The 20311-nt window shown below is 52.8% G+C and overlaps 1 protein-coding gene across 1 annotated transcript in view; it reads left to right on the forward strand.

Annotated features, from left to right (window-relative positions):
* The window catches only part of SEZ6L (seizure related 6 homolog like), a 176784-nt gene that overhangs the window by 95539 nt on the left and 60934 nt on the right, over positions 1 to 20311 (forward strand). Inside the window, exons 2-5 of the mRNA XM_049619574.1 lie at positions 12659 to 13372; positions 14646 to 14779; positions 17074 to 17266; positions 19461 to 19646. Of these exons, the coding sequence (XP_049475531.1) occupies positions 12659 to 13372; positions 14646 to 14779; positions 17074 to 17266; positions 19461 to 19646 (1227 nt within the window). The remainder of the gene's footprint in view (positions 1 to 12658; positions 13373 to 14645; positions 14780 to 17073; positions 17267 to 19460; positions 19647 to 20311) is intronic.

The following is a 20311-nucleotide window of genomic DNA, read 5'->3' on the forward strand; positions in this document are numbered from 1 at the left end:
CTGTTCCATACTGTCCAGTCCTCAGGAGGAGTACTGGGGCATAGTTAGTGTCCTCCTTTGTCCCTGGGGACCTCATAGCTGGAGCAGATACTGTGCTAGCTTGTTAGCAGGTGACATTTGACATTCACGCTGGAGGCAGCCAGGCCAGGATTCGGGGTCCAGCTGGAATAAACATATCGCCACTTCTCGGCCTCACTGGGGTGTGGGTTTGGGGGTCAGACAGCCCGGGCTCAAATCCCAGCTTTGCCATTTACGATCAAAACACTAAATCATTAAAACAAAAAAATAGAGGGGTGCCTGAATGGCTCAGTCGGTTAAGCCTCCGACTTCGGCTCAAGTCATGATCTCGGGGTCTGTGAGTTCGAGCCCCGCGTCGGGCTCTGTGCTGATGGCTCGGAGCCTGGAGCCTGCTTCCGCTTCTGTGTCTCCCTCTCTCTCTGCCCCTCCCCCGCTCACTCTCTGTCTCTCCCTCTCAAAAATAAAATAATAAAAAAAATAACAAAATAGGAATAGACCCTTCTCAGGAAAAGAAAATTTTTCAACGGCGCAGGTGAAGCCGTGAACATGTTTTATTTGTCCCCAGCAAATAAGGCCACTGTTGTCCAGGTTCTGTCTGAAGAAAGGACCGCTCCCATCTCTTAAAAGAAACAAAATAAGCCTCAAAGTTGTAAAACTGCTTTAAGCATCTTAGACCTCAGTCCTACACACAACTGCCTCCCCCCACCCCAGTCTCCCCAGTTTTTGTTGCTTTAGGGTGGACCAGGCAAAGAGCACTGCCCTCACTTCCCGAAGCCGGAAACCAAGGCTCTGAGAGATGGGATTTGCTCGAGGCCACGAAGCCTGGCGGCAAAACCAGGGCCCGAGCTTGGGTGTGCGGGTTTTCCAATCTTCTCGGCCTCTGAGCACGGCTGGGGTGTCGATCTGGTGTCTGTCCTTGTCTGTGAATCTGAGCAAACAGGCGAAGAGACGTGGCAGACTCACTCATGACGTCTTTTAAACTCACTTGTGGACCATCTGGATTCACTCCCAAGTATTATATTTGTCTGTGCAGCTATATAGGTAATTGACTCTAGGTAGATTTCCTGCCGTGGGGTTCCTCCCCGAGCTGTCCCGTCTCTCTGTCTCTGTCTCTGTCTCGTGCCTCTGTCTCCCAGCCCTCCTTCAGTGACTCACTGACTTTTTTTCCTGAACACAAATAAACCCGCCACCTTATTTCTCTCCCCATCTCGGCTACACTACCACCGGCAAGAAATCACAAAGTTGCGCCAGGAGACATGAATGGAGTCCGGGGGTGGGGGGGTTTGGAGGTGGGAAGGGAAAGAAGCATTTGAATGCCAGTCAGCTGGCACGGGTGACAGCCACAGTTAATCAGGTTGTTAAAGACACAAAGGCAGGATGGCACCCCTCTTCCCGCAGCTTTCGGGCTCATTCACGGGGGAAATGCATGCCCCGCCTGCCCACCCACCAGCTTTGATGAGAGGTAACTGGACGGACCCCAACAGGCCTTGCAGAGGAGGCCCCTTCACGGGCGAGAAACCAGCTCGAGGAGGACGATTATCCGGTAATTACCCTAGAATCAGAGACACCGCCAGAGTCTTCTCTTGCCAGCACAAGCTCCCCGATTTGACTGCGGCTGCGAGTCCCCTGGGGCCGGGTCCGCAGCGGACTCCGGGCCTCAGCACTGCATACAGTCTGGGGGGCTCTCCTGGGTGACGCGTCCATTGCGTCGTGATCTCCATCCACGCAACCGTGGCCTGCTGGGCCACGCCAGAAGAATAACGGCCACCACGAGCAAACTCACCAGCCGGGCTTCTGCTCGCCCTCTGTTGCCGGAGCAGATCATGGGATTTACGGGGATGGGCCCTGGCACTCTCTGCACCATGGCGGGGTTGTGTTCTGTCATGAGAGCAGCTAGGTGTGTGTGTTCACCGAGAAGCATCTCTCCAGACACGAGGTCGTAAACCAGAGCACATTTATCTAGGATTCAACGTACCATGCATTCACTTTTATGATGGCCAGTAATACAGTCTCCCAGTCTGCAGTCTCTCTCTCTTTTTTATTTTTATTTTTATTTTTGTATGTTTATTTTTGAGAGAGAGAGAGAGAGGGAGACACAGAATTCGAAGCAGGCTCCGGGCTCCGAGCCGTCAGCACAGAGCCCAACGCGGGGCTCAAACTCACGGACCTCGAGATCATGACCTGAGCCGAAGTCGGACGCTTAACCCACTGAGCCGCCCAGGCACCCCTACGGCCCCTCTTAAGTGCACTTCTCTAACACACTGAGTCTGTTCTCAACCAGTCCTGCAGGTGTATTCGTGGTTCATGAAACAGGTATTCAGGAGGGGTCTACTGCGTGTTAGGTCCACGACCATGGGATACGTCCTAAGAAGGCAGCGATGAATCGGGCAGACGTGATCGCTCTCCTCGGGAAGCTTACTCCTGGTGGGGAAGACAAGACAGAAAGCAGACAAGTATGACAGTGTGATTAACGCTGCAACTTACCTCTTCGGTGGTGCTATGAGTCCAGGGACGATGAATAAACACGGGAGAGGGCCGCTGGAAGGGGGGTGGTTTGGAAAGATCCCTCTGGCCAGGACAGATGGAATTGGCTGCCGTTAAGAAGCGAAGTCTGAGAGAGAAGCAGGATTTTCATAACCACGGCTTTGGGAATAAAAGGATATCTAAAAATGTCTTTTCAAGATACAAGTTGCCGTCTTTGCTTCCCTCGTGGTGGGACTGGGGTTCTTTGATGCATTGTAAAAATGAAAAACTGAGCTCATCCAACTCCCCATTCAACCCTGGTGCCTCCATTGCCGGGGGCGTCTGGCCGGCCTTGGACGTTTCCCGAGCTCTGTCTTTGAGGACGCGACACCCCCGTATATAATCGCTTTTGATGATTTCTTTTCAGAGTGATGGATGTCTGAGCCTCATGGAGACACTCCCTAGATGGTCTCCTGGTTTTGGCCGATCTCATATTGAGGGGATTCTCCCTCCTCCCTTCCCATGGGGGGTGAACCGCCAGGGGGAGAATGCAGTGAGGCTTTGCTTGAGGGCCTCAATTTCCCTTCCTGCCACGGTCTGCTGGGAGACCTGGGCTTCCCCTGTACCCTTGTAATGGAAGGGGGATTCCTGTTCCATGGAAAGGGGTTGAATCACAGATGGTCAGTCAGTGATCTCACCCTCTTCCCTGCCACCCGTTTCACTGCCTGTTAACTCGTGTGCAGGAGGAGGACAGGAATAGAAATCTGTCCATATTTCCCCTGAGGAGGAAATTGGGTGGAAAAGGAGGAAGTTGAGACAACTGATCCATAAGAAGGTCTGAGGACCAGACCAGAGTCGCCTTCACTAAGATGAAACCTGGGTACTTGATCTTCTGTTAATAATGTCTATGCCCTGCTCCCTACCACCCATGCACAGAATTCTAGAATTCTAGAATTTATGGATTTGAAGGAAACTTCATCAGCTCATAAGCACTTGCTAAATCCCCCCAAGGCATCCTTTCTCTTGTTCTCCAGCCCCCAATATTCACTGGCCAGCTTGTGGGCGCTGCAGAAATCCAAAAATGAAGGAGGCACTGCCTGTCCCAACCTGGTTCATTCCTGCTGCCTGGGTGTGGATCTTGTAGAGACAATGAACAAGGAAACATCATCCGGAGTCATTCAGTTTGCAGGGAGCACACTCCTAAGGGAATGAGATAGAAAGCAATAATGGCAGGGTGGGGGGCAGGTCTTGGAGAAGATGAGCTGAAACCTGAATGACCAGAGGGAGCCAGCCAAGTAAAGATACCACACAAGAGAATTTGAAGCAGAGGGAATAAGCATGTGCAAAGGCCCTGAGGCACAGAATGAACTTGGGAGGTTTAAGGAACAGAAAGAAAAAAGTAGAGTGTGGTCATACTGTACTTTGCGGGGCAGCAGGGCGGGGCGGGGTGGGGGGATGGTAACAGGTGGTGTTGGAGAAGGAGGTCCAAGGCCAGAATCCAAAAGGCTTTGTAGCTCATTGAAAGGAGTTTTGATAGTATTCTCAGCATGCTGGGAAACTATTGGTGGGTTTTAGGCAGAGATTTTATGATCTGATTTCTACGTCTTAAAAATACGAGGGGCACCTGGGTGGCTCAGTCAATTGAGCGTCCGACTTCGGCTCAGGTCATGATCTCACAGCTCGTGGGTTCCAGCCCCTCGTTGGGCTCTGTGCTGACAGTGCAGAGCCTGGAGCCTGCTTCAGTTTCTGCCTCTCTCTCTCTCTCTCTCTTTCTCCCCTCCCCCATTCACACTCTTTCTCTCTCTCTCTCTCTCTCTCAAAAATAAATAAGCATGAAAAAAATTTTTAAAAATGTACTACCCATCCATCCCAAATGATTTTCTACCAACTTAAAACATAAACTCTGATTGGGGTGCCTGGGTGGCTCAGTCGGTTAAGCGTCCGACTTCAGCTCAGGTCATGATCTCACAGTCCGTGAGTTCGAGCCCCGCGTCGGGCTCTGTGCCGACAGCTCGGAGCCCAGAGCCTGCTTCGGATTCTGTGCCTCCCTCTCTCTCTGCCCCTCCTCCGCCTGTGCTGTGTGTGTGCGTGTGTGTGTGTGTGTGTGTCAAAAATAAATAAACGTTAAAACAATTTTTTTAAATAAATGGTAATTCTGAAGGCCAAGTTCACAACAGTAGCCACCCCCAGGGGGCGGAGAAGAAGAAGGAGAATGTGGTCAGAAGGCACACAGGGGCTTTGACATACTGGCCGAATACTGTTTCTTCAGCTGAAGGTGTATATACATGGGCACGTGTTGCCTTCGTCTTTAACTCTTCTTGTGTGACTGGAATATTTCAAAATGCATTTCCTAGTAAGTGACAGAGCAAATATATACAATGTAATAACTCGGAGGACGTTCAGATAGAAAGTGACAGCGGGAGGCTGTCGGGCTGCTCTGTGAGCTCTGGGCTTCATACCCTGAGATCTCATCTTGCGCTCTTAACACCACTAAGAGAGAAGTCTGGTACAATCCCACTTTGCAGCCGAGAACAGTGAGGGCCAGAGAAGGGAAGTGACTGTCCGGGGTCTCATGGGCAGCGAGCACTGGGCTGAACGTGGCAATTCGGACTCCGACCCCACATCCCCCAATGTACTAACGCAGCATTCAGGGGAAAAAATACTGTCTGGTTTTTACATCAGTACATTTCGTTGGGAGACTAAACAAAATCCTACCAACGCTGGTTCTCCTTAGAAGGCAGGATTGGTGGCCAAGGTCGGGGAGGAGCGGTGCTTACACGTTTGATTTCATACCTTCCGGGTGTTCTTGCATTTTTAAAAATTATTTTATAGGGAAAAACTATTTGAGGGTATGGGGAAAAGGGACGAGCACAGGAAACAGTGCAAGAAAGTAGCTAACTTATCCCAGTTTGCTCCACGATGTTAGACAGGTCACTTCCTCTCTCTGAGCCTTGATTTAAAGAAAAAAAATTTTTTTTTAATTTTTTTTTTCAACGTTTTTTATTTATTTTTGGGACAGAGAGAGACAGAGCATGAACGGGGGAGGGGCAGAGAGAGAGGGAGACACAGAATCAGAAACAGGCTCCAGGCTCCGAGCCATCAGCCCAGAGCCTGACGCGGGGCTCGAACTCACGGACCGCGAGATCGTGACCTGGCTGAAGTCGGACGCTTAACCGACTGCGCCACCCAGGCGCCCCTAAAGAAAAATTTTTTTAACATTTATTCATTTTTGAGAGACAGAGCATGAGCAGGGGAGGGGCAGAGAGAGAGAGAGACACAGAATCCGAAGCAGGTTCCAGGCTCTGAGCCGTCAGCACAGAGCCCTACACAGGGCTCGAACTCACGGATCGCGAGATCCTGACCTGAGCCGAAGTCAGATGCTTAACTGACTGAGCCACCCAGGTGCCCTGACTTCCTTTCTTAATCTGTAAAATGGGACGAAGAGAATGCCAATCTGACCAAATTGTTTACAGGCGGAATGAGATCACAGCTTTGTAGAGTGTCAATCACCATTTGAATGTCAGAGTTGTCTCGTGGCCACACGGTTACAGGGTTGCCACTGAGGCGACAGATGGAACCCCAGTGCCCGCAAGCCCACCTCTGCCCTTTCCGTCCCGGAAAGTCTACTCAAATCCAGGCGGGATCGGCGCCGTGAATCTAGCTGAGGGTCCTCGTTCCTGCGGGACTCAGTGAGCCGGCTGAGCTGGGTCCTCCCTGGCTGTAAGGAATGGGGTATGTTCGGCAGCTTAGCTATTTGCTATTCAAGGTGGACCTCTGGCCCAGTGCTGGCCCATACGAGGTGCCCACCGAATGTACGAATGTATGAATGAACGAATGAATGAATGAGCACATGTGAGTAGAGAAGGAAACTCAGCCCTCACTCAATTCAATTTCTTTACCTGTAAAATGGGGATTCAGCTAAGACCTTCTCTACCCTAAAAGTCAATGATACAAGTAAAACACAGCTGAGCAGCCCCAGGAATGGGAGGGGAGATCTTCTCAGTTGTGAGGCCGGTGTCAGTGGTCATGAATCACAGGCAATTTTGTCCCCACTGGTGGGACTTTTGGCAGTGTCTGAAATCATTTTTTTATTATTAATTTATTTTGCTTTATTTTTAGAGACAGAGCGTGTGAGTGGGGGAGAGGAGCAGAGGGGGGGAGAGAAAGAGAGAGAGAGAGAATCTCAAGCAGTCTCTATGCTCAGAGAGGAGCCCAGCTCGGGGCTCAACGCCACGACCCTGGGATCATGACCTGATCCAAAGTCAAGAGTCAGACGGTCAACCGAAGAAGCCCCCCAGAACCCCTAGAATCATTTTTGATCGTCACAACTCGGGGAGCTACTGGTTTATTGGGTGGGTGCAAGCCAGGGATGCTGTTCAATATCTTACCACATGCAGGGCAACTCCTTGTCCCCCCAACAAAAAAATAGACGCAGCAGGTAAAGGACTTCCCGGCATTCTTCCCGGCAGCCCAGATGTTCCTGGTTTTGTTTTCCATTTTGTTTGATGTGTTTGGGTGTGGTTTTTCAAGCCTCTAGTAGCCTTGTCTTCCTACTGCTATTGACATGCTGTGTGACCCTGGGCAGGGACCTCGGTCCCTTCTCTGGGCAGTTTGTAAGCATGAATTCTAGGAGCCTTTGGGTGTCTAAGATGCGATATTTGGGTATTTAATTTTTTTAATTTTGTCCCTTTTGGGCAATATCTTTTTCTTTTCTTTTCTGTGCTTTTCTTTTCTTTTCCTCGCTCCCTCCTTCCCTCCCTCCCTCCTTCCTTTCTTTTGAGAGAGAGAGAGGGGGAAACTGGGAGGGGCAGAAGGAGAAGGAAAGAGAGAATCCCAAGCAGGCTGCCAGCACAGAGCCTGACGCAGAACTTGAACTCACAAACCGTGAGATCATGACCTGAGCCGAAATTAAGAGTCAGACACTTAGCCAAGTGAGCCACATAGGCGCCCCTGCTGGGCGATTTCTTATTGAGGAATGTGAAGGCACGAGAAACCACCACTGAATCGGGTCTTATTAATGATGCTTAGAATAGGGACCCGTGTTTTTGTAATACCCTTTACCAGAAACGTATCAACTGATGCACCGGCCAGCCCTGCCTCCTAAAAGTCCTCACTGTGAAACAGTCCAGCGAGAGAAGAATTACCATCATCCCCACCCCGGGGGACCCAAAGGGGTTTGAATACTCAGGGAACGGGTGCTTCTGTGATAACACATGTGTGTCTGCTCTCCCGCGGCCTCTCCACCACTGGGTGCTAAAACAATTAATTTAAAAACTAAAAACGGTGAAGTCTGGTAGGGTTTAAAGTAAAACAAAACAAAGCAAAAAAAAAAAAAAAACAAAAAACAAAAAACCAGCTCCGCATTGCAGTTTGTTGTCGCTGGTCGTTCCGGCTGTTTCCACACACGCCATTGAATTTTACGTCTTGCTCTTTTCCCCGCACATTAGAGCAGACGCGCTCCCCAGCTGTGGTTTCCTGTACCTCCCGCTCCATCACTTGGTGCCCACGCGTGGCCATAGGCTGTCGCTAGTCATTCCCGGGCGTCTAGCCTCCAAACCTCCAGCTGCAGAGCGCGCTGTGCGTTTTCGGCTTTAATGGGACGCTTCGTAGTCTAATCTTCCCTTCTCCCCATCAAAGTTGGAGAGAGAGAGAGGGAGGGGGGCGCTCCCCATCAAAGTTGGAGAGAGAGAGAGGGAGGGGGGCGAGGAACAAATGCTTCCTCGTCTTCGGCGACCTTCGCTATGTCTGGAGACAGGAGAGCGGCATCAGTATGCACTTAATTACAGCTCTGTCTCTTCTGTCGGACATCCGTCCTCGGTTGCCCGTGTGTGTCTGTCTTCCTTGAGTGCAGGGACCATACCCTAGAGCGTCGACTCTCTTGTCCGATCAGCCAGCAGAGAAAGTTGGCACCAGTGCTGTGGCTCATTAACCGATGGGCAGCATGGAATGCCCACGGTAGAGTAAGAATCCGCCCGATGTGACTCGGCTGATTGAAGATCGCAAGTGCTCAGAGAAAGAGGAGTCAGTTTAATCCGGGGGTCATGGGGCGCCCGGGGAAAGCCAGCCTAGTGGACCGCAAGTGAGGAAGTCTCTGGATCTCCAAGGCCCCGGAACCCCATTTTGACTCGCTCCTGCTGGGACCTGTTTTCATGTGTAACTCCCCTGGCCAGTGTCTCGGCCAAGAACAAGGCCTTCAGGCTGCATCCGTGGCAGACCACAGATACACAGTCGTCAGTGTTGAGCGTGGCCTTGAGTTTAGAGCTGGCAGCAAGATCCCACCGTGTGAACTCTGGGAAGGAGGCAACAGTGGGGAAGGGAGGTGAATTTACCTGGTGGAGACACAGCTCCCCTTGGCAGTGAGATTTTCAGTGGGAAAGAGCTGACTCGGCCCGGCCAGACTTACTTCCTAAAATGCCTACTTATTGCCGTGGTTAGCTCTAGTTTTACCGCGGGGACTCCCAAGCTGGGTGCAGGGGCTGTGGGGAGGAAGCCAATTATGGACGTTCTCTTGTGTTCCCCTCTTCTCTTGTTGGCTCTGTTGGATCTAGACGGGCTGGGGTGGCCAGGGGAGGGCGCGGGCCTCCGAAAGAGTCACAACCTGCGGCCCAAACCCACACCCCGGGTTCCTGGCAACTGAAACTTCCAGCACCTCGAAGGCAGAACTAACAAGGAAGGTGTAGAAAGTCAGGCGAGATCACAGGTTCCAGAAGGAGCTTTTCTGATACCTCTGATAAGAGTCACGGGAGGGGCTTTTCGATCCTTCACTTTCAAGCCCCGCCCCTGGAGATTCAGATGTCATGGGTCTGGCAGGGGAGACTAACAAATGCATACATATATTTTTTTTAATGTTTATTTTTGACAGAGAGAGAGACAGAGCATGAGCAGAGGAGGCGCAGAGAGAGAGGGAGACACAGAATGGGAAGCAGGCTCCAGGCTCTGAGCTGTCGGCACAGAGCTGGACGTGGGGCTTGAACTCATAAACTGTGAGATCGTGACCTGAGCCAAAGTTAGATGCTTAACCCACTGAGCTACCCAGGCGCCCCAACAAATGCATATTTTAACACGGAAAACATTGAGCGGTGAAGGCATCATTTGGGAGATTTGAAAAACACTCTAGCCCACCCAGCAGGGAGGCAAAAAACTGAAAGTTGGGGGGTGGTCTTTGGAGGGGGAGGCCACTTCAAGCTGAGGAGAAGAGAATAACAATACCCCATAATTCTACCTTAAAAATTTTTTTAACTTTATTTACTTATTTTGAGAGAGAGAGAGAGCATAAGGGAGCAGGGGCAGAGAGAGGGAGAGACAGAATCCCAAGCAGGCCTTGAACTCACAAACCGTGAGATCGTGACCTGGACGCTTAACCAACTGAGCCACCCAGGTGCCCCGTCCTACCCCATAATTCCTAAGACAGCTGCTAGCACGGTCTTCGGCATCAGGAAAACCGAGGTTTGAAACCCGGCTTTGCCGTATGACCTTCCAAAGTTAACTTAGTATCCCACAGCTCATCCGTACAAGAGGAATAATTTGTCCCCAATGAGGTCGAGAAAGAATAAAATGAGGTAATGGGTCAAAAGCATGTAGCACATGCCCGGCACGTTCAGCACTCAACAAAGCAATCAAAAATAAATGATATTGGGGCCTGGGGTGGCTCCGTCACCTAAGGGCCCGAGACTTCAGGGCCTAAGAGACTTCGGCTCAAGTCATGCTCTCATGGTTCATGAGTTTGAGCCCCACATGGGGCTCGCTGTGTCAGGACAGAGCCCGCTTCGGATCCTCTGTCTCCCTCTCTCTCCACCCCTCCCCCGTTTTCTCTCTCTCTCTTTCAAAATAAATAAATATTTAAAAATAAATAAATAATAAAATGTTAAAATTTCACTATCATTACGGCCAAGGCACACCGATGGGCTTTGTGTCTTCTGTCACCACCTCTCCTTCTCCTCTCTCACCTCCCTCACTTATAATCGAGGGGACATTTTTTTTGTGTGACGGGACTGGCAGAAACGAATACAGCCACGGGAGCCAAGAAAAGTCACAAGCCAGTGTCAGGATCGAAGCACTCACCCTGCCTTTTGTAGCAAGATTAGCAAAAGGCTCTAAGAATAATTGCCAATTACCTGATCATTCCCCAGATCAACGGAGTCAGGGCTGGACGCCCTGACAAGTCTGACCTGGTCTGGTTGCCCATTTGACACAGACAGAGAAAATGGAAGAGACCACGAAAGCCACACAATTATGCTAGGGAGCAGCGGCCAAGAGAGCAGCGCCCTCTGGACCCCCCGACCTCGGGATGCAGCCAAGCTCTGCACATGGAGCCACAGTTGGTGCTTGGGAGCCAGGCGTCCTGACCCCCACCTTCCTCTCTTTTTGCCCCTTCACTTTTTTCCCATTGCACGGTCTGCAGAGATGGTCGATACCAGTCCGGTGATAAAAGCGACCTCGAACATGGAAAAGCACAGCTCTTGAGCCGACCCACGTCTGATCTAATCCTATGAGGCAGATGGGGAAGCTCTATCACCCAGAAGAGGCTTGAGTGGATTTGTCCAGGCTCGGGTAGCTAGGGACTGTTGAAGGCAGGATTCGGATCCAGGCCTAACTCGGAAGCCTTGATGCTTCCCACCTTGGACCAGGAAACCTGCCTGGCCCTGAACGACCTTGATCTGCCCTCAGGTCACCCGCGTACCCTGTCCTCCCGTCCCCAGGCCAGTTCCTGCCCCGCGACTGTGAGCCCGGGATGCACGCTGGCTGGTGATCAATGTTACACAACAGGGACATTTGTCGATGAGAGTTGCAAACTGGCAGTCTATACAGATTGAGCCACAGCCGCTGACACCGTGAAAGCAAATGAGCCTTTCCAAAGGCTGTGCGGAAATACATTTAAATGACAATGCTTAAGGGCCCAGAGACTGTGGCTGAGGGAGTGTCCGGACAGCTATCATCCTGGGGCTCCTCTCCCAGGGTGTAATCCCTCTCTATGTTGAGATCGTCATCGGTAATGTTCCGGCTGCTCTGGTTTCCTACCGAAGGGTGCCATCGGAGTGACAGCAGTAAGACAGTGACAGCAGCTGGCACGTGCTAGGAGCTCACCGTGGGCGAGGCACCCATCCGTCCATGCGTGCCTGTGTGCTTTACATGCATCAACCTACTGAACAGTGACGGTCCTGGGGCACAGGAAGCCATCGCCCCATTTTACAGCTGGGGACACTGAGGCCCAGAGAGGTTAGAGCCAGGCGCCAGCTTGCAATGGACAGAAGTGGGTCTCGGGTAAATGCAGTGGATTTCAGACATGAATCTGCCAAACGGCTGCCAGGGCCAGCCCCTGTTTAAAATTACTAAGTGGGTTTGCATTCAAGGCAAAAATAAATCACAGAAAGTTATCAGCAGGGTATACACTGCCCACCACGGTCTGGCCCCAGCCACCCCATGTCTCCAGCTTCCTCTCTAGTCACCATCTGCTCCCCATCATAGTCCTCTTTTCTGCCAGGCCTCCACGGTCTTCCTGCTCCGAACCCATCTCATGATTCAAAATCTTCAACTCTTTCTGTGTCTCCCACAAGGTCAGTTTTTAATTATTTAGTGTAAAAAAAAAAAAAAAAAAAAAGTCCCCCCTGCCTCCTCAATCCAGTACAATATAGCCTTGAACCAGGGCACAGGGCTTGGAGAAAAGAGTGTGGGTTTGTTACAACCCCCACTCATCCTTCATGGCACATCCTTGTGCAGTGAACAAGCTGCCCAACTGTACATAGTGGTCCTGCCCCACAGACTGAGTTAGAGGCCTGTTCTTTCTGCCCTATTAGCATGCAAAGCTTTATGTCTTTCTAAGCATCTATCGCACCAAATGTGACCATTTCTCCTTTCCTATTACCCCTCCCAGTACATTACACAACTAGTGTGTGAGACTCTTACGCCCCTGCTTTCTGTAACCCTAATGCTTAGCTCGGGCCTGGCAGGATCAACCCTAAGTCTCCATTGTCAGCCAAAGGAAGAAAAGAAGGGAGCAGGAGAGAGAGGAAAGGAGAGGAAGGGAGAGTCAGGAGACAGGGAAGAAGGCAGCCCCCATATCTGTGGGGGGACTTGGCAAGCTCTGGGCCACCACCTTAGGCCCCCAACTCAGGAGGCGGAGGAGCTAACCCCCATCCCCGGCCCCAAGCTAACAGGCGTCTTTTCTCCTCTTCCCCAGATGTGGCCCAGGAAGGAGACGCTGGCCCTTCGGGTGCTTCCCTTCTGCCCTCGGGAGCACTAGAGAGCAGCAGTCTGAGCAAAGGGAGCCGCGAAGAGAGAGCGACGACGGCCCCTCCGAATCCAGCGCAGTCAGGGGAAGATCTCAGCGAGCCGGGGCTGCAAGGGACAGCCCCCTCCGCCGCTCTGTCCACAGCGCTGCCCGAGGAGGCCGCCACCAAGCGCGCCCTCCCCTCCGGGAAGAGGCTGCCTTCTCTCAAGCAGGTGAACTCGGCCAGGAAGCAGCTGCGGCCCAAGGCCACCTCCGCCGCAGCCGTCCAGAGGGCTCTGTCCCAGCCGGCATCCTCCGGCCCGGGGTTCCTCTCCTCCGCCACGGAGAAGCCCCGCCCACCGGGGGACCCCGAGCCCGCAGCCTCCGAGGAGCCACTGTGGCTGGACCGGAAGGCAGGTGCGGACCCCACAACGCCCGCGCCCCTGCAGATCTCCCCCTTCACCTCGCGGCCCTACGTGGCCCACACGCTCCCCCAGAAGCCAGACCCTGGGGAGCCCTCCGTGCCTGATGACCCCCACGAGGCTCCCCCCGAGGACGCTAGTCCCATGACCTTGGTGGACAAAGGTGAGAGCGAACTGACCGGCTCAGCCTCCGAGGAGAGCCAGGAGACCACGACGTCCACCATCATCACCACCACGGTCATCACGACTGAGCAGGCTCCAGGTAAGCAGCCCCCAGACGCTCCAGCCCTCCTGCGGCAGCCGGGAGGCACCCACTGGGGGAGAGCGGGGGGGGGGGGGGGGGGGGGGGGAGGCGGGCCAGGGAGGTCCAGGCCCCACCATCAGTTGCCATCAATGGAGCCCTGACTGTGAGCTTGACCCTGTGGCTCGGAATTAATATCCCCATTTTAAAGACGAGACGACAGGGGCGCCTGGGTGGCTCAGTCGGTTGAGTGTCCAGCTCAGGTCACGATCTCGCGGTCCGTGGGTTCGAGCCCCGCGTCGGACTCTGTGCTGATGACTCAGAGCCTGGAGCCTGCTTCCGCTTCTGTCTCCCTCTCTCTCTCTGCCCCTCCCCCATTTCATGCTCCGCCTCTCTCTGTCTCAAAAATAAACAAACATTGAAAGAAATTAAATTAACTAAAGATGAGACAACTGAGACGCAGAGACATCGAACAACCTGCCTGAGGCCACACCGCCAAAGAGCAGGATTCAAACTGTCTTCAGTGGGAACCGAATCTCTCCGCCTGCCCAGAAGGCCCCGGCCTTTTCAAAGTGCCTTCACTGTTCCACGTACTTCCGGGACCTGGTAAAATGCATTTCCACCTTCCGGTCTCACTTCTGTCCTCTGTTCTGCCTTCAAGCAGAGAAGTGGCAGTCCACATGGATCTTGGACAAGTGCACTGTGGCCTCCCTTTAAAGAAGTGTGAGCTCTGGGTTCGAATCCCGCTCCCTGTGTGAGCCTGGTGCAGGCGCTGCCCCGCTCTGAGCTTTGGTGCAGGCGTCTCCAAAATGGGGATGAAGGGCGCCTGGGTGGCTCAGCGGGCTGGGCGGCCGACTCCGGATCTCACGGTTCCTGGGATCGAGCCCCGCATCGGGCTCCGCGCTGACAGCGCAGAACCTGCTTGGGATTCTCTCGCTCGCTCTCCCCCTGCCCTTCCCCCACTCGCATGCACGCACCCATGCACGCAGGGGCGCGCGCTCTCCCTCTCTCTCCCTTTTAAAAATAAATAAAATGGGGGTGAAATATCTGACTCTACAGGGGTGAATGGGGTCGGCCCTGTCCGCTGCTTAGAGGGGCGCCCCGCGGCACGCAGCAAGCAATCATCCTGTGTCAGCCACTGCTGTTTTTTTTATCTTGTTGACTCTGGGACTGAAGGAGAATCACCAGCAGTGGGAGGAGTGGGGACGGGGGAATGTGGCTGTCCCAGAGCCCCGCTGTCACCCTGCGGCCACCTGAGCTGCCCTTGGTGTCCTGATTCAAGTCCTTCCTCCAGCTCCCTGCAGTGTGAGCTTCTCCGATCCTGAGGGGTACATCGACTCCAGTGACTACCCGCCACTGCCCCTCAGCAGCTTCCTGGAGTGTACATACAACGTGATGGTCTACACTGGCTATGGTGTGGAGCTCCAGGTAAGGGCGGAAGGGCGATCTGCCGTGCCTGCCCTTTCCAGCGGGCAAAGGCTCGGAGGGCCGTCTGAGCCAGACTTGCCGGTATCCCCCTAGCCCCCTTGGCCCCCTCTTTGCCCTGACCAGGGCATATTGAGCTGGGTTTTGTTGAATGAATAGGAGTCCCCAACGCAGTGCTCAGCTGGAATAGCTTGGCATACACGGAGGAGGGGCACATGTTGATGAATTGTGAGGCATTATACCCAGGAGAGTCCTCCTCTGCCCCTCTCGAGCACCCACACACACACACACACACACACACACACTCACACACACAGGGGAGCCCCGCCTGGGTCATGCGATCGGTAAAACGTTTGCCTAGAAACTAACAATGGAAGAGCAAAGTGACTTAGGGCTCAAACATCTGGGTGTAAGTCCCAGCTCTGCCAATGAAAGCTGTGTGGCTTTGGGCAAGGGACTTTACATCTCTGAGCCTCAGTCTCCCCATCAGAAAAATAGAGATGATAACGCCACCGCTTCACAGATTTTCGGGGCGACAGAAGTAGGACGGTGCCCGGTGCCCAGTGGACAGTCAGCCAGAGCCTAGCACAGCGCACGTTACCTGTGATCCTCGCCCTAGTTCCTGGCCTTCCCCAAATGACGCCCCCCACCCCATCTTTAGAAGCCCCTTTTAAAAACTGGAACAAGGAGGGGTGCCTGGGAGCGGGAACTGTCCAGTTCACTGCCTCCCAGGAGAGGAGGGGGGTGTGGCTGGGAAAGAAAGCTGGTCCCACGTGGTGGCAGACCCATCCAGGCCAAAGTGGGAGGTCCCGACGTGTGCCTTTTTCTAACGGACAGTAGGGAGCCAGCGAAAGTTTCGGAACTGGGTTGGCTGTGATCTAACCAGAACTTTACTTGAGGGAGGTTTTTCTGACTTGCATGGGAAGGACAGAAAGTAAGCCCCTCAGCAGCAGGACCTGTGGTCTTGGCCCCCAGAGCTTAGCAGAGTGTGTGGCATGCAGTAGGTAATTAATAAATGTTCATGGACTTAAAATAAACCGGACGATGGTTGCCGTCCATCTGAATCTGGTACTCGGCGGACCCTCTCCTTTTACTCTGTGTCTAACGCTGGATTACCAGGCACAGGATGCCTTCACGGAGCACCTACTGTATACCCATCACAGCTGTTTACCCCGAGGGATACGGTGGCATGCAAACAGGTGCAGTACCTGCCCTTAAGGAGTACGTTTTGTAGTTGAGACAGATGCACTTAGAAGACATTAGGATGCCACTTGAAGAGGTCTCTAGTGGGAATTTATAGGGCATGTTGTTGAATCACACTAGAGGGATGGGCCAGGCTCCTTGGCAACCAGGGAAGGTCTCACAGAGAAGGGCAATTTTAGTGGGGCTTTGGCGAATGAGTAGGAGTTCATCAAAGAGGGAACAAGAATAAGGTGTGTGATCTGAAAGGGACAGGGCTCGTGGGCGAGGCCTGCCCTGCTCAGATGAGGGGCAGAGGGGTTGGGATCCCAGCGTAAAGGAGAGGCACAAAAATCCAGAGCGGGCACTGGGAGCTGACCAAAGACCACACCTACCCCTACTCCCACTTATACAATGTCTTTGTGCACAATTAAATTATCCCCCTTCTTTCTCTTCCAAGCCTGGAGAGCGGACTTGGAAAATCAAGTGTGCAGTTCTTTGTGGAAGTTCTGGAGTTAGAGCCATCATTTTATAGCATAGGAGGGCGGCCCTGAGAATGCCCTAGAAATGAGCCCCTCCCTCCGTCACTTACCAGTTCGTGCAGAAAGGGGAAGAATGAATTCGATCTACATAAGTATTTATCGAACCCCTGCTCTGTGCTATGTTCCAGGCACTGGGGCCACTGAACAAATGGAAAAAAATGCCTGCCTTTGTGGGGAGCTTACATTCTGGTGGAATGCCTTATTCTGTCCCCCTGGAGATGGGGCTTCAGGCACAAGCTGATCAAGCCCTTGCCCTCCCCCTCCTACCATCTCCAGGAGAACTTCCCTCAGCTGCCAGCCTGCAGCAACCTCTCTCTTGAGACTGATCCATGGACCTTCCAGATCTCTGCAGTGCCTCTGCCCTGCAGCTTGGGTTTACTCTGGTCCCTCAGCCTTTGGGGATATTCGGGGGGCCTAGATGTTTCCAGGGCCCCAAATGTTTCCAGGGCTGGGGCTTGGGGCCCGTCTATCCCCTTGACTAGGGGCTGGCCGAGGGCTGCGGTGTTGGCATTGGCTGGGGTCTGTTCAGAGTGCTACATTGGTAGTGGGTTTCTCTCTGCCCCTGCCTGTGCCCAGGTGAAGAGTGTGAACCTGTCTGACGGGGAGCTGCTCTCCATCCGCGGGGTGGACGGTCCCACCCTGACTGTCCTAGCCAACCAGACTCTCCTGGTAGAGGGGCAGGTCATTCGAAGCCCCACCAACACCATCTCTGTCTACTTCCGGACCTTCCAGGACGACGTCTTCGGGAACTTTCAACTGCACTACCAGGGTAAGCTCACAGCAAGGCCGATGGGGTGTAGCTGTTTGGCTCAGTTTCCCTGTGGAACCAAGAATTCTCATGTGCCCGGGGTCCCTCTGGCAGTTACATAAAACCTCTGGACCCCCACTCAGAAGAAGCACAAAATAAAACAAATAAAAACACAAAATAAAAACAAGTAAAATAAAAAAACAAAAGCACAAAATAAAAGCTGTACAATTAAAAAAAAAAAAGGACACCAGTCATCTTGAATTACAGTTGTCAAAATATTGTTTTAACCTGTGCTATCATAATCTGCGTGCTTCTTTATTACCACATTAAATAATAATCCCCCTTGGGAGTTCTGATAATTACTGTAATTTCAAAGTACTGAGGCACATAAGAGATACGTCAAGATATCTATTATGATAAGAAAATACCTGCGATTTCTCTCGGTGACGAAGTCACAGGTTCCGCAAATACGTCAGTTTGTCGCTGCCATTCGCGGCTGAAGGAAACACCACGGTTCGGTTCAAGGTTAATGAAAACAAGCAAAGCCACTTTGTTTCCCATTTAGGTTCCTGGCTCCTGCATGTATCTAATAAATGAACCCCACGCAAGTCGGTGGGCTTCTGGTAACCAGCCTCAACCCCCGGGGTGGGGGGGGGGGTCCTGCTGTCTCTTTTCTGTGACAATGTTGCTTTCTTTCCTTTTTGCCTGTTTCTGAGACTCCTCTCTTGCTTTCGGTTCACCTTGCTCTCCTCTCCCCCTTCCTGCCTCCTTCCTTCTCTTTCCCTCCCTCTCTTTTGCCTCTTTTGTCTCCCTCCATTCTCCCTTCCTTCTGGCTCTCTCTCTCTCCCTATCCCATTCCCCCACGTCCTGAGCCCTGCCCATGACCTCCGATTACTTCCCTTAGCCAGAAGCTCCCACTGGGTAACTTCCCAGATATCCGCTCGGGAAAGTAGAGTCTGGATACTGGGCACCATCCACGGTGACGTCAGATGAACCAGACAGACATCTGGAGAAACGGTTCACTTTGAACTTTTCCCCTGGATGTTTCTGAAACAGGTGGATGAGTGTGCATGACCATGTTCCGGTGTTGAGGCTACGCGCTGTGGTCTTTGTTCATGGCAGAATATGGGGAGAAAAACAGCTGGTGGGGCCCTCGAGTTGGATGTGATCCCCCAGAGGAGTTCTGGGACTACGGATATCTTATGCAGCAGGGGTGGTCAGACCACAGTCCGGGGAGGGGCTGGGACGGGTTTCACACCCTCTTAGGAAATTCGAGGAGCTCAGCATGGCCACATAGAACCTTCTGCCACTCCCAGCAGACACTGGGTCAAGGAGGCTCTTCCTCAGAGTTTCCTGTTTAATCCGTACGACCGCCGTGAGGCAGGGACCGTTGTCAACTCCACTGGAAAGAGGAGGAGAGCCAAGTTCAGGTCACTGTGTCCCTTTCTCCAAGTCACGTAGTGCCTAAGTGATGGAGGAAGAACTTACACTCACACTGGTCTCCAAAGCCCAACCCTGTACGTGGCCAGGACAATTATTTTCTAAATTTTTTTTAACGTTTATTTATTTTTGGGACAGAGAGAGACAGAGCATGAACCGGGGAGGGGCAGAGAGAGAGGGAGACACAGAATCGGAAGCAGGCTCCAGGCTCTGAGCCATCAGCCCAGAGCCCGACGCGGGGCTCGAACTCACGGACTGTGAGATCGTGACCTGAGCTGAAGTCGGACGCTTAACCGACTGAGCCACCCAGGCGCCCCAAGGACAGTTATTTTCAAGCTGTCTTACCCTTTGGCATTTCCTGAGGGGGGGCTCGTTCTAGTTCCGGTCCAAGACTCTGCATGTTTAACAAACGCCGAAGGTGTTCGTGCTGGCAGGACTACCCTACCTGGCTCATTCTGCCCCTCCTCTGCCCAAGCAGGTGGCCATTCTGTGTCCACGTGGAGAGGGGCTCAGATGACGTGGGAACTCATTTTTCACCCCAAACCTGTGATCTCGGCGGGGGGGGGGGGGGGGGGGGGGGGGGGGGGGGGGGGGGACCTTGCAGCCTAGAAAAAGTGCCAGTCTGGCAGTCTCTGCATCCACGGGAGTCACAAAAACACCCCCCCAGGGGCCTCATCTTTTCTCCTCAGCTCAAACTGGCTCCCAGGAGGTGGGTCACATGCATCATCTCTCCCCCCTCTGAGAGTTGACTGTCTGCCTTTGCGTTTCTTCGCAGCCTTCATGCTGAGCTGCAGTTTTCCTCGCCGGCCCGACTATGGGGATGTCACAGTGATGGACCTGCATTCGGGTGGGGTGGCCCACTTCCACTGCCACCTGGGTTACGAGCTCCAGGGGGCCAAGACGCTGACTTGCATTAACGCCTCCAAGCCCCACTGGAGCAGCCAGGAGCCCATCTGTTCAGGTACACTCCAGCCTCGGCAGCCCAGACACCAACAGTCCACTCAGAGGAGAGGCCAACCCCAGGGCATTAGACCAACCTCAGGGATAGGCGCTCAGCCCCGGGCAAAGAGGCTGCTCCCAGGACAGACGACCGATGCCATTCAAATCTTTAGTTCATAGGGGAGAAAAGACACAGAACCTAAAATTCACCATTAGTGACATTTAGGACATCTGCAGCATCACGCCACGGTTACCACTGTGTAGTTCCAGACTGCCTTCAATAGCCCCAAAGGAAACCTCATAGCCATTTGGACTCACTTTCCATTTTCCCCTCCCCCTTCCGCCCTTGGCATCCACCATCATGCTTTCTGTTATCTACGGATCTGCTTATTCTGGACATTCTGTGTAAATGGGATCACCCAGCATACGTGGTCTTTGGCAGCTGGCTTCGGGATCATGTTTTCAAGGTTCACCCACGCCATAGCCTGGGGAGCACTTGATTCTTTTCTATGGCTGTGTAATATGCCATCGTGTGGCTGGGCCCCCATTTTATGTGTTTATTCCCTGGTGGACACCTGAGTCTTCCTCACTTTTTTGGCAATTATGAATAATGCTTCTGAGAGCATCTGTGTGCAAGTTTCTATGTACAAGTTTCTGTACAAGTTTATTTTCTTTCTTTATTTTAAA

Source organism: Panthera uncia, assembly GCF_023721935.1.
Source record: "Panthera uncia isolate 11264 chromosome D3 unlocalized genomic scaffold, Puncia_PCG_1.0 HiC_scaffold_8, whole genome shotgun sequence".
NCBI classification, from domain to species: domain Eukaryota; kingdom Metazoa; phylum Chordata; class Mammalia; order Carnivora; family Felidae; genus Panthera; species Panthera uncia.